Raw genomic sequence first — 12,951 nt, 5'->3', positions numbered from 1 at the left:
TGGCAAAATTTTCTATAGAAATAAAATTTTGACAAAATTTTCTATAGAAATAAAATTTTGGCAAAATTTTCTAAAGAAATAACATTTTGACAAAATTTTCAATAGAAAAATTTTGACAAAATTTTCTATCGAAATAAAATTTTGACAAAATTTTCTAACGAAATAAAATTTTGACAAAATTTTCTATCCAAATAAAATTTTGACAACATTTTCTATCGAAGTAAATTTTTGACAAAATTTTCTAACGAAATAAAATTTCACAAAATTTTCTATACCAATAAAAATTTCACAAAATTTTCTATAGAACCAAAATTTTGACAAAATTTTCTATAGAAATAAAATTTTGACAAAATTTTCTATCGAAATCAAATTTTCACAAAATTTCCTTAGAAATAAAATTTTGACAAAATTTTCTATAGAAATAACATTTTCAAAAAATTTTATGTATAAATAAAATGTTGACAAAATTTTCTATAGAAATAAAATTTTCGCAAAACTTTCTATAGAATTAAAATTTTGACAAAATTATCTATAGAAATGAAATGTTCGCATTTTCTATAGAATAAATTTTTACAATTTTTTATAGAAATAAAATTTTGACAATTTTTTATAGAAATAACACTAACAGAATTTTCTATAAAAATAAAATTTTGAAAAAATTTTCTATTTTTTCGCAAAACTTTCTATAGGAATAAAATGTTGAAAAAAATTTCTATAGAAATAAAATGTTGACATTTTCTGTAGAAATAACATTTTGACAAAATTTTACGATATAAACATTTGACAAAATTTTCTATAGATATAAAATTTTGACAAAATTTTCTATAGAAATAAAATTTTGCAGAAATTTTTTTATAGAAATAAAAATTTGCGATAGAAATAGAATTTAGCGAACATTTTCTTTAGAAATAAAATTTTGCAGACATTTTCTATAGAAATAAAATTTTGCAAAAATCTTTTATAGAAATAAAAAATTTCACAAAATTTTCTATACAAATAAAATTGTGAAAAACTTTTAAACGTTTTTTTTTAATTTGGTATACTTTTAGTAAAATTTTCTTCAAATTTTGGCAACCGTGATACCAATTGAGCAAAATTTCTACGAAAAATATTGTACGTTTTTCAAGGAAAAGATTTTCACGAAATACTTATCAAAAAATTTATAAAAATTGTTTTTAAAAATATTTATTGCATTTTTTCGGATAAAAAATTTCGACAAAAAAAAGATTTTGGAATAGAAAAATTTTTTGATTAGGAATGACAAATTCAATCGAATAATTTTTATGATCCTTTTATTGTACAAAAATGTCTCCGCTCTTTAGCTTCGACGGGATCGGCTTCGGGATCTTGAAGTTCTTGATTTCTTGCTGCTGGTAGACCTACGGCGGCGACGTCCTGGTTTGTTCATTTCTGCCGACTTACTTTCGGATTGTTGTGAACGCCTTCTCCTTCGTCTTCCGGAGGCTTCAACCATTTCATTATTTTCCATTTTATTTCTCTTTGCCATATCCTTATAGATGTTCTTGTCCTTCAACGTCATTTGTCGCCAATTTTCTCCAGCCAATTTTGCCAATGTAATTGGGTCCAAATTAAGATTTTCCTCATCTTGACGACAATCGTTTAGATATAGGAAGAAGGGATTTGCAGATTTTTCCATTGTAAATTTATTAAAAAAAAATATATATGTTTAAAAATATATCACGAATATGTTGGTTGTAGTCGATAAAAATTTATATTTGAATGATATTGATTTTTTTTTTCAAAGGCAACCTGATTTTTGTTTTTGAATTTTTTAAATTGGTTGCTGGGTCAAATTTTTTTCTCTTGATGACAAGTGGAATGTAAGCAGGTATTTAATAAGTAAAAGATCTTTATCCATTTACATTACAAGACATTGTCTTTAAGAAATTGCAATGAGAATTAAAACGACGACTTTTCGAGGTTTCAAATTTGAGAAAGATCGACTTTTGGACACCTAGAAATCGATAACTAACCCCATCTATTGGGAAAATTCGCCACAAGATATTATAAGTTAGTGCATATGTTTGTAACACCTAGAAGGAGACGGGATACACATGGTGTCTTTGGCAATAATGCTCAGAGCTGGACCCTGTGTCGATCTAGACATGTGCGTCCCTCTGTTTGTCTGTGAACACATTTTTGTGAAAATTTGGCACAAGTATATTTTTTGGGTCAGAATAGAATCTTATTGATTTTGGAATTAATGGGTTCAGAATTATATATAGCTCCCACATATATCGTTTTCCCGAAATATACTTATATGACACCATAAGCCAGAGTTTTACCCTGATTTTATTTAAATTTTGCACGAGGAGTACAATTGATAGTGTCTGTGTAGTGGGCATAATTTGTGAAATCGGTTCAGATTTATATATAGCGCCCATATATATTTTTAGCTCGATTTATACTCATATGACGGCAGAGGCCAAAGTTTTACTCCGTTTCGCGTGAAATTTTGCTTTGGGAGCACGGTTGCCACTCGAGTCAAAAATAATCTACCAAAATTTGTTGAAAATTTTACCAAAAACCTACCAAACGAAAAAATCATTTTTTTTGTCAAAATAGGAACTATTGTCAAAATTTTAATTATATAGGAAATATTGTAAAAATTACATTTCTATAGAAAAAAATTTTATTCCTATCGAAAATTTTGTCAGTATATTTCCATAGAAAATTTCGTGAACATTTTATTCTATAGAAAAATTTCTCAATATTTTATTTCTATAGAAAATTTTGTCAAAATTTTATTTCTATAAAAAATTTTGTCAAAAAATTTATTTCTATAGAAAATTTTGTCAAAAATTTAATTATATAGAATATATTGTCAAAATTCTATTTCTATAGAAAATTTTTTTCAAAATTTTATTTTTATAGAAAATTTTGTCAACATTTTATTTCTATAGAAAATTATGTCAAATTTTTATTTCTGTAGAAAATTTTGTCAAAATTTTATTTCTATAGAAAATTTTATCAAAATTTTATTTCTATAGAATACTTTGTCAAAATTTTATTTCTATAGAAAATATTGTAAAAATTCTATTTCTATAGAATATTTTGTTAAAATTTTATTTCTACAGAATATTTTGTCAAAATTTTATTTATATAGAAAATTTTGTCAAAATTTTATTTCTATAGGAAATTTTGTCAAAACTTTATTTCTATAGAAAATTTTGTCAAAATTTAATTTCTATAGGAAATTTTGTCAAAATTTTATTTCTATAGAAAATTTTGTCAAAATGTTATTTCTATAGAAAATTTTGTCAAAATTTTATTTCTATAGATAATTTTGTCAAAATTTTATTTTTATGGAAAATTTTCAAGATTGCCAGAAGACATAATTCCATAATTGCAGAGACAGTATAGTCCTGTTCCCATATATACGGATTTATATACACAAATTTCTTTATTTTTCTTTTTGAATATAATTTTATTTTATTTAGTTTTATGTTTTTTTTTTTTAAGTTATTTAATTTAAGTAATTTACATTGTACAATGTAGAATACCCATGTTTTGTTGTTTCCTACATTATAAGTGGGACACATTATTGTTAGTTTAAGTAAATGTTTCTTTTGCTTTCTTTTGTTTAATACTAAATACTAAAATTCATAGATTAAAAAAAAATAATAATAAAATAACTGTTTCCTTTTGTTCTTTTGGTTAATAATTTAAAACAGTACTGTATGTCTTTAGAAAATTAAATTGGATAAATATAATTGTAAAGAATTAACACAAAAAATAATAGACAAAATTTTGTTTTATAAATTACACAAGAGTTCAATTATATGAAGAAGAAAAAAAAATAAAAACAAAAGTTTTCATCCTAATTATTCTTTTTTTTTTTGGGATTTGTTCTCTTCGTTAAAAGAAAAATTTATCAATTAAAATTAACCAATAAAAAAGACCTATAATTTATACCATAATCTGATGAATGGAAAGAAGTATACATAAAATCTAAGCTACTTATAACGTAACGATGTGGCTATAGATACATGGATCATTAAATGGATAAACTAATTTATTACATCATACTTAAAACTAGATTCAGTTGTTAGTAAATTATTTTTTTTTTTTTGTATGTTATAGCAAAAATTCTTTATACACAGAGCTCAAACTCGTAACTTCACAACTAACAATAGATCGCTTAGGGGGGAGAAAACGAATGGTAGAGGGAGGCGGAGGAGAAGGAGATTATTATTACATGTGTGTGTGTGTTAAAACCTATTTAATTCTTTTTGTTTTTCTTTGTTTTTTATTTAAAACGAATAATACTTGAAATTACGTTTTTTGTGTTGTTTTCAATAATCCCTTTGTGGACAATGTCAACAACTTTTATCTTAGAGACAATCTCCTTAAGATTTTTTTTAATTCATTTTACTTGAAAAGGGAGATTTTTTTGTTTTTTTGGAGAGATCGAATTTTTAATTTTTTTTTTAATTTTCTTTGTCTGTGTTCTGTATTTTGCTTCATTTTTATTTCTAATGAGAAATTTATTCCTTTTCACTACGTATTTGCATGATCTTCTTTTTGACCAATGTCCGCACTTGTTGCGGTGTTGTTTGTTGGCTTGTATTCATTTGTTGTTGCTGGCTGGCCGTTGTTAAGGTTGTACCCGCTGATGTTTGTGTTATGGTCATTATTTCCGCTTGTGTAGCATTGGATACATTTACACCTCCCGTTGTTGAACTGACCACAACATTTTGTGTTTGTTGTTGCTGCTGCTGCTGCTGTTGCAATGATTGTTGTTGTTGCACTACAGCCACCAAATTTCCACCAGCTGTTTGTAATCTTACAGGACTAGCATTTTGTCGTTGATTTTGTTGTTGCTGCTGTATGGCTGTTATTATGGCCTGTTGCGTTTGCGATTGTGATCCACCGGATGTGGCTACTTTAATAGTACCGGCTATATTTTGTCCACTTGCAACATGTGCCCTTAGATTACCAGCGGTAAGAGCTTGTGCTGAGGCAGCAGAAACCACCTGAGGAAAAACAGAAAAAACAGCAATTGTCATTGGAGTGAATATAATAGAAAATGTTGTCAAAATGTTATTTCTTAGGAAATTTTGCCAATATTTTATTTCTATAGAAAATTATATTTCTGTAAAAAATGTTCACAAAATTTTATTTCTATAGAAATTTTCACAAAATTTTATTTCTATAGAAAATTTTGTCAAAATTTTATTTCTATAGAAAATTTTGTCAAAATTTTATTTCTATAGAAAATTTTGTCAAAATTTTATTTCTATAGAAAATTTTCCCAAAATTTTATTTCTATAAAAAATTTTTTCAAAATTTTATTTCTATAGAAAATTTTGTCAAAATTTTATTTCTATAGAAAATATTGTCAGAATTTTATTTCTATAGAAAATTTTGTCAAAATTTTATTTCTATAGAAAATATTGTCAGAATTTTATTTCTATTTTGTCAACATTTTATTTCTATAGAGAATTTTTGCAAAATTTTATTTCTATAGAAAAAATTTTCCAGAATTTTATTTCTATACAAAAATTTTTCCAGAATTTTATTTCTATAGAAAAATTTTTCCAGAATTTTATTTCTATAGAAAATATTGTCAAAATTTTATTTGTATAGAAAATTTTGTCAAAATTTTATTTCTATAGAAAATTTTGTCAAAATTTTATTTCTATAGAAAATTTTGTCAACATTTTATTTCTATAGAAAATTTTTGCAAAATTTTATTTCTATAGAAAAAATTTTCCAGAATTTTATTTCTATAGAAAATTTTCCCAAAATTTTATTTCTATAAAAATTTTTGTCGAAATTTTATTTCTATAGAAAATTTTGTCAACATTTTATTTCTATAGAAAATTTTGTCAAAATGTTATTTCTATAGAAAATTTTGTCAAAATATTATTTTTTTAGAAAATTTTTGGAAAATTGTATTTCTATAGAAAATTTTGCAAAATTTTATTTCTATAGGAAATTTATGCAAAATTTTATTTCTATAGAAAATTTTCCCAAACTTTTATTTTTATAGAAAATTTTCCCAAACTTTTATTTCTATAGAAAATTTTGTCAACATTTTATTTCTATAGAAAATTTTTGCAAAATTTTATTTCTATAGAAAAAATTTTCCAGAATTTTATTTCTATAGAAAATTTTCCCAAAATTTTATTTCTATAAAAATTTTTGTCGAAATTTTATTTCTATAGAAAATTTTGTCAACATTTTATTTCTATAGAAAATTTTGTCAAAATGTTATTTCTATAGAAAATTTTGTCAAAATATTATTTTTTTAGAAAATTTTTGGAAAATTGTATTTCTATAGAAAATTTTGCAAAATTTTATTTCTATAGGAAATTTATGCAAAATTTTATTTCTATAGAAAATTTTCCCAAACTTTTATTTTTATAGAAAATTTTCCCAAACTTTTATTTCTATAGAAAATTTTGTCAACATTTTATTTCTATAGAAAATTTTCCCAAAATTTTATTTCTATAGAAAATTTCTATTGAAAAAAAATTTTGTCAAAATTGTATTTCTATAGAAAAATTTTGGAAAATTTTATTTCTATAGAAAATTTTGTCAAAATTTTATTTCTATAGAAAATTTTGTCGAAATTTTATTTCTATAGAAAATTTTGTCAAATTTTTTATTTCTATAGAAAATTTTGTCAAAATTTTATTTCCATAGAAAATTTTTGCAAAATTTTATTTCTATAGAAAATTTTTGCAAAATTTTATTCCTATAGGAAATTTTTGCAAAATTTTATTTCTATAGAAAATTTTCTCAAAATTTTCTTTCTATAGAAAATTTATACAAAAGTTTATCTCTATAGAAAATTTTTGCAAAATTTTATTTCTATAAAAAAATTTTGTCAAATATATAGAAAATGTTGCCTAATTTTGTAGATAATGAAATGCTCAAAAGCAAAACAAAAATGCAAAGGTGAGGCTTGCTAGGACATGGATAAGAAAGCTCCATTCTCAGAAATCATTTGAATAGGAACCCCTCTGGATTTATCCTGAAAGGCAGATCAAGACTAATAGGCAAGACCGAGCTTGAAATCATGTGGAGAACAAAGCTCAAAATATGAAAAGCGCTTAGAAATCTAATTTGAAAAATTTGTCAAAATTTTATATCTATAGAAAATTTTGTCAATTTTTTTTTCTATACAAAATTTTGTCATTTTTTATTTCTATAGAAAATTTTTGCAAAATTTTATTTCTATAGAAAAAATTGTAAAAATTTTATTTCTATAGAAAAAATTTTAAAAATTTTATTCCTATAGAAAATTTTGCCAAAATTTTAGCTCTATAGAAAATTTTGTCAAAATGTTAGTTCTATATAAAATTTTTACAAAATTTCATTTCTAAAGAAAATTTTTGCAAAATTTTATTTCTATAGAAAATGTTGCCCAATTTTGTAGATAATGCTGTGCTCAAAAGCAAAACTGAAATGCAAATGAAATGGATAAGAGAGTTCCATTTAAGAAATCATTTGAATAGGAACCCATCTGGATTTATTCTGAAAGGCAGACCAAGACTCAGGCAAGACTGAGCTTAAAATCATCTGGAGAGCAAAGCTCAAAATATGAAAAGCGCTTAGAAACCTAATTTGGGCTCTGGGATTCCTCAGCTCATTGAAATACTGTAGTGAAACCTCTCAGAAGAAGATTTTCATGGTCGCCTAAATTGTGTCCACATTTGGGAGGTGTACGCTATGAGAGGTTAATTTTGATGTGATAACATAGCAAACGTCTCACGGTTTTCCCCAATATCCCATTTTGACAGATTTCATTGTGTGTGTGTGTGTGTGTAATTGAATGTTTATCATCTTACCTGTATGGTTTGACGTTGATTCGGTTGTGAGGCCACCGAAACTGGTATGACACGGCCCACGCTGGTTTTACCCAAAACAAATCCCGTCGTGGCTAATGTACCCTGTTGACCTTGACGCATGACCTGCTGAATTTGTTGAACAGTAACCGAACTGGATAGCGACTTGGTATTTTGTATATGGACCAATTGAGTTTGTACACCACCACCACCCGATCCGGAAGATGTTGCGGCACCAGATGATACCTGACCCTGTTTTTGTCCACCCTGTTGCTGCTGTTGTTGTTGCTGTTGCAATTGACCCCCAGATTGGGTGATGGTAGTATTCTGCTGTTGCTGATTGGCAGCGGCTGCTGCCTGGGCAGCTTGTATTTGAGTCATACGGGAAATTTTTCGTGGCATTGCCAATTGTTGTTGTTGCATGTGCAATTGCCGCATTTGCGATTGATTGGCCATGGTTACTTTGATTTGACCACCCGGCTTGAGTTGAGACAAAGCCATATTGACAGTGTTTTGTGTTTGCTGTTGTTGCTGGCCACCTCCAGTATTCACGGTTACGCCACTTTGTCCTCCACTTCCAGAGGATACTGTCGATCCGGATGTCTTTACCAATGTGGCGATTTGTTGTGGCGTCACCTGTTGCACTACTTGTGTGGTTTGTTGTTGTCCTTGCTGACCCTGTTGCTGTTGTTGCTGTGCCGTATTGGATGGGGAAGCTTGCTGCAGTGTTATACCCTGCGCAGAGGTGGTGTAAATTTGTCCACCTTGTTGTATGACTTGTGCTGCCTTTTGTTGAGCCGCTGCCGAAATCATTTGCCGCTTAACCAACAACATATCGCTCTCACCCACCTGACGGGCAATAGTCTGTTTGCCGGATGCCGATACTTGTTTGATAAATTGGGTCCGGGTCTGTTGAACTTGCTGGGGGTGCATTTGATTGGCCACTGTAGTCACAACCCCTGTGGCACTTGGTGTTGTTACAGCCACATTTGATGTAGCCACTGTTACTTTTTGACCTTGGACCACCTGTACAGGGCCCGATGTGGTTTGCATGAGACTTCCCTGAATTATTGTACCTTGGGCATTGACCAGAGCAGTTTGACCCGAAGCCGTTTGCACCACTGTTTGTTGTCCTTGCTGTCCGCTTGCGGCCGCTTGCAATACCTTCAATTGTTGCCTTTGTCGGTATAATTGTATGTGGGCGGCCTGACCTTGCCCTTGTGTATTGCTACCGGAAACATTTCCTGCTGCAATTTTCTGACCTTGCTGCAAGGAACTTACCCTTATACCTTTAGTTACCACTTGTTGAGTTCCCGAGGGCATAGAAGCCAATTGGAATTGAGTTGCTTGTATGGGAGATTGTGCCACATTCGTCCCCAAACTCGACATGGATACTATGGTAGGGCTTGGATTGCCAGCAGATCTCTGTTGCAGGACAACATCTTGAAGTGTGGCTCCACCAGAGGCAGCCACAATTCTTTGGGCTCTTAGGGCGGATGTGTTGAGAGCAGCCACCGTGGCAGGTTGTTGCATACCACTCGATGTCGTCAATACCGTTCCCACTGTGGCCAATTGGGACACCGAAACCACTTGAGGCAAAGACTGGGTTTGAACAATGCTTCCCACCTGAGCTGAACTCGAAACTATTGTCTGAGGCGAAAGAGAAACTATCTGGGCCGATGAGGAAGCTACCTGGGAATTGTGCGTCGTTTGATTTTGCACTGTGGACGATATGGTTTGGACGGGCTGGGTTAAGACCACGGACACAGATAAAGGAGGTGCAACCATATTACCACCACCGCCACTGTTCTGTTGTTGTAGCTGGACATGTTGGCTCTGTCCTGTGGAACTCTGTGCACCTTGAGATTGTTGATGCAGTTGTTGAACCTGACCCGTTGTCAGCAATCCTGTCTGACCTGAGCCAACAATCGCCTTAACAATTTGAGTAGCTGTTGTGCTTCCATGTTGTCGAATTAAATGTTGTTGTGTTGCCTGATTTACAGAACCACTGACCACAGTCTGCTGTTGCAATTGTTGTCCAGGTTGCAGAACGATGGCCGTAGTGGTTTGCTGTTGACCTGACGTTGATTGGCCAGAGGACAACTGATGAATTTGTAACTGTTGTGTATGTAAGCCAGGAGGATTGGGTGTGGCCACCTGTACTTGCTGCTGTTGCTGAGTTTGTTGATGTTGTACCAACTCCTGCAAATGAGTGCTACCCTGACCACTTTGTTGTTGGACAACATTAACTCCCGATTGGGTAGTGACGCAGCATGTCCCTCCCTGTGTCTGTGTCTGTACTTGGCCACTAGCCTGGGCAGATGATGCCGTTGCAGTTGCTGCCGGCGGCGGAGGTGGTGGACACTGTGACCTTTGCTTCTCTCGTATTTTATTCGCTCTCATAATGGCTATATTCTGTGGTGACATGGGTTGATCATAATTTACTATGCCAAATTCCTGTAATACTTCCATATGTTTGGGATTCATTAAACTGGGCGTATTGAAATGACGCTTGGGTGCAGGGGCCTTCTTCAAATAGGCCGTCTTAATGCAATCGAAACGTGTTCGCATTATCTTCGTAAACGAAGCATTATTGTCATTTGCATACAGCTGTGTTGTTCTTAGACAACGCAATGGACTCTTGAGATATTCCGTTTTCAAATTGGCCTTTAGTTTCTTTTGTTTCTTGGGACTGTCCACCAGTTTGCCCTCCTCACGCGGTTGTATAATGGCCTCATAGCGCCATCTACATTGTTTTGGCGATCTATATGTCTTAGAGAAAGTGTTTACTATCTCCGCCACTAAATCCCAGTTGGGTGTGTGACCAGGAGACAATAGCATGAGATTGCAGGGTAAACCCTGTAGATTCACCAGAACATGTAGTATGGCAATATCTTCGTATATACACCATTCGGCCACGCCTTCGGGTTCGGTAAGGGGTTTTTGGGGCATTTGTGGCTTCAAGCCTGGTATTTGTACATTTGGCTTAAAATTACCACGATAACGTTGATTCTTTAGATCACGTCTTATTCTGGCTATAGCTGCCGATGGACGATCAAAGAGAGAGCGTGGAGCACAGAACATTTCTTCGCGACGCATTTTCGCTGGTCTCTTATTACCATCCATTAGAAAACCAGCATCCGAACGGGAACGTTTATATTCTTTTTTAACATAGACCGGTGGTAGTTCTGTCTCTGGCATTGGTTCAATATCGTACATAAAAGTGAGCGAATAATCAATGTAGATATCATCATTATCCTGGGGAGGTGTGGGTGGACACCACATCTAGAGTAGGAGGGGAAAATAGATATCGATTAAATTAGAAATGGAATTGTGGTAAATATACAAAATGTCTATATCCCCGCCCGATATAATTTTTTTACAAAATTAAGTAAATTATTCCAGAGATTCTACATAGCTGTAGAGTAAATATATCGATAATCTGTATAGATCCAGTATGAACCTCCATTCAGATTTGACTTATTGCGCTTCTAGTGGTGCGAGTAGGGATTTTTTGTGAATGTGCGTAAGCGAATTTGTGTAAAAAACCTTCATAAACCCTTTTCCGAGTTCTTCAGCGACTAAAAGGCACGCATCAAGTCAAGTCACGATAAATTTAAAGATGATAAAAACGTCGACTTTTTTGACAAAAAAAAAAGTCAAATCGAATAGGCGAAAAGTCGATTTTCGACTTTTTTGAAAATTAATATTTGTGCCAGCTTTGAGCAAAATCGGTTAATAAATAAGTTTATTATGACCAAATTTGGGAAAATCGGGCAATACGTATATATGTGACTTATATATAAATCTGAAACGATTTCTATGATTTTTTGCAAACTTAGTTTATACTAAGAAGATATTACACTGTGGCAACTTTGTGTAAGATCGGTTAGCAAATAAGGATATTTTAGCTAAATTTGAATAAAATCGGGCGAGGGAGCTATATCTATATATCTATATCTATATCTACCTATTCCGATGAAATTTTGCACACATGAAATTTGGTGAATTAGATTACTTTGTGTCACATTTGACTATGATCGGTTAGTAAAAACGGTAATGTGAACACATTTGTCGAAATCGGACGGTACATACCATACATCTAAATGTTATCCGATTTTATTAAAATTCAATATCCTTCGTCCTTGTGCCATAAAAAAGCACCGTGTACGAAATTTCATCAAAATTGGTTAGTAAGTAGTGCGACCGCAATCCTACGAACCAACACATTGACTGACGGACACCAAGAGCTAGACGACTCAGGTGATTCCGAGTCGAAATCTACCGAAAAATATTTCTCCCTTACTAAGGAGAGAAATACAATTTTGACAAAATTTTCTATAGAAATATAATTTTGAGAAAATTTTCAATAGAAATAAAATTTTAAGTAAATTTTCTATGGAAATTAAATTTTGAGAACAATTTTGACAAAATTTTCTATAGAAATAAAATTTTGACAAAATTTTCCATAGAAAATTTTGACATTTTCTATAGAAATAAAATTTTGACCAAATTTTCTATAGATATAAAATTTTGACAAAATTTTCAATAGAAATAAAATTTTAAGTAAATTTTCTATGGAAATTAAATTTTGAGAACATTTTCTATAGAAATAAAATTTTGACAAAGAAATAAAATTTTGACAAAATTTTCTATAGAAATAAAATGTTGACATAATTTTCTATAGAAATAAAATTTTGACATTTTTATAGAAATAAAATTTTAACAAAATTTTTTATAGAAATAAAATTTTGAAAAAACTTTGTATAGAAATAAAATTTTGACAAAATTTTCTATGGAAATTAAATTTTGAGAAAATTTTCTATAGAAATAAAATTACAATTTTGATAAAATTTTCTATAGAAATTAAATGTTGACAAAATTTTCTTCAGGAATAAAATTTTGACAAATTTTTTTATAGAAATAAAATTTTAACAAAATTTCCTATGGAAATAAAATTTAGACAAAATTTTCAATAGAAATAAAATTTTAAGTAAATTTTCAATAGAAATAAAATTTTAAGTAAATTTTCAATAGAAATAAAATTTTAAGTAAATTTTCTATGGAAATTAAATTTTGAGAAAATTTTCTATAGAAATAAAATTTTGACAAATTTTTCTATGGAAATAAAATT

General features: G+C 30.2%; 1 protein-coding gene across 1 annotated transcript in view; it reads right to left on the bottom strand.

The window, feature by feature from the left end:
- Positions 1-3,419: 3,419 nt before the first annotated feature.
- The window catches only part of dom (domino helicase), a 70,876-nt gene continuing 61,344 nt past the window's right edge, over positions 3,420-12,951 (bottom strand). Inside the window, exons 12-13 of the mRNA XM_075308998.1 lie at positions 7,821-11,102; positions 3,420-4,997 (exon numbers count right to left, since the gene is read on the bottom strand). Of these exons, the coding sequence (XP_075165113.1) occupies positions 4,509-4,997; positions 7,821-11,102 (3,771 nt within the window). The 3' untranslated portion in view covers positions 3,420-4,508. The remainder of the gene's footprint in view (positions 4,998-7,820; positions 11,103-12,951) is intronic.

Source organism: Haematobia irritans, chromosome 5, assembly GCF_050003625.1.
Source record: "Haematobia irritans isolate KBUSLIRL chromosome 5, ASM5000362v1, whole genome shotgun sequence".
Classification (NCBI taxonomy): domain Eukaryota; kingdom Metazoa; phylum Arthropoda; class Insecta; order Diptera; family Muscidae; genus Haematobia; species Haematobia irritans.
The sequence above is the reverse complement of the archived record's forward strand: the minus strand, read 5'-3'. Positions and strand labels throughout refer to the sequence as shown.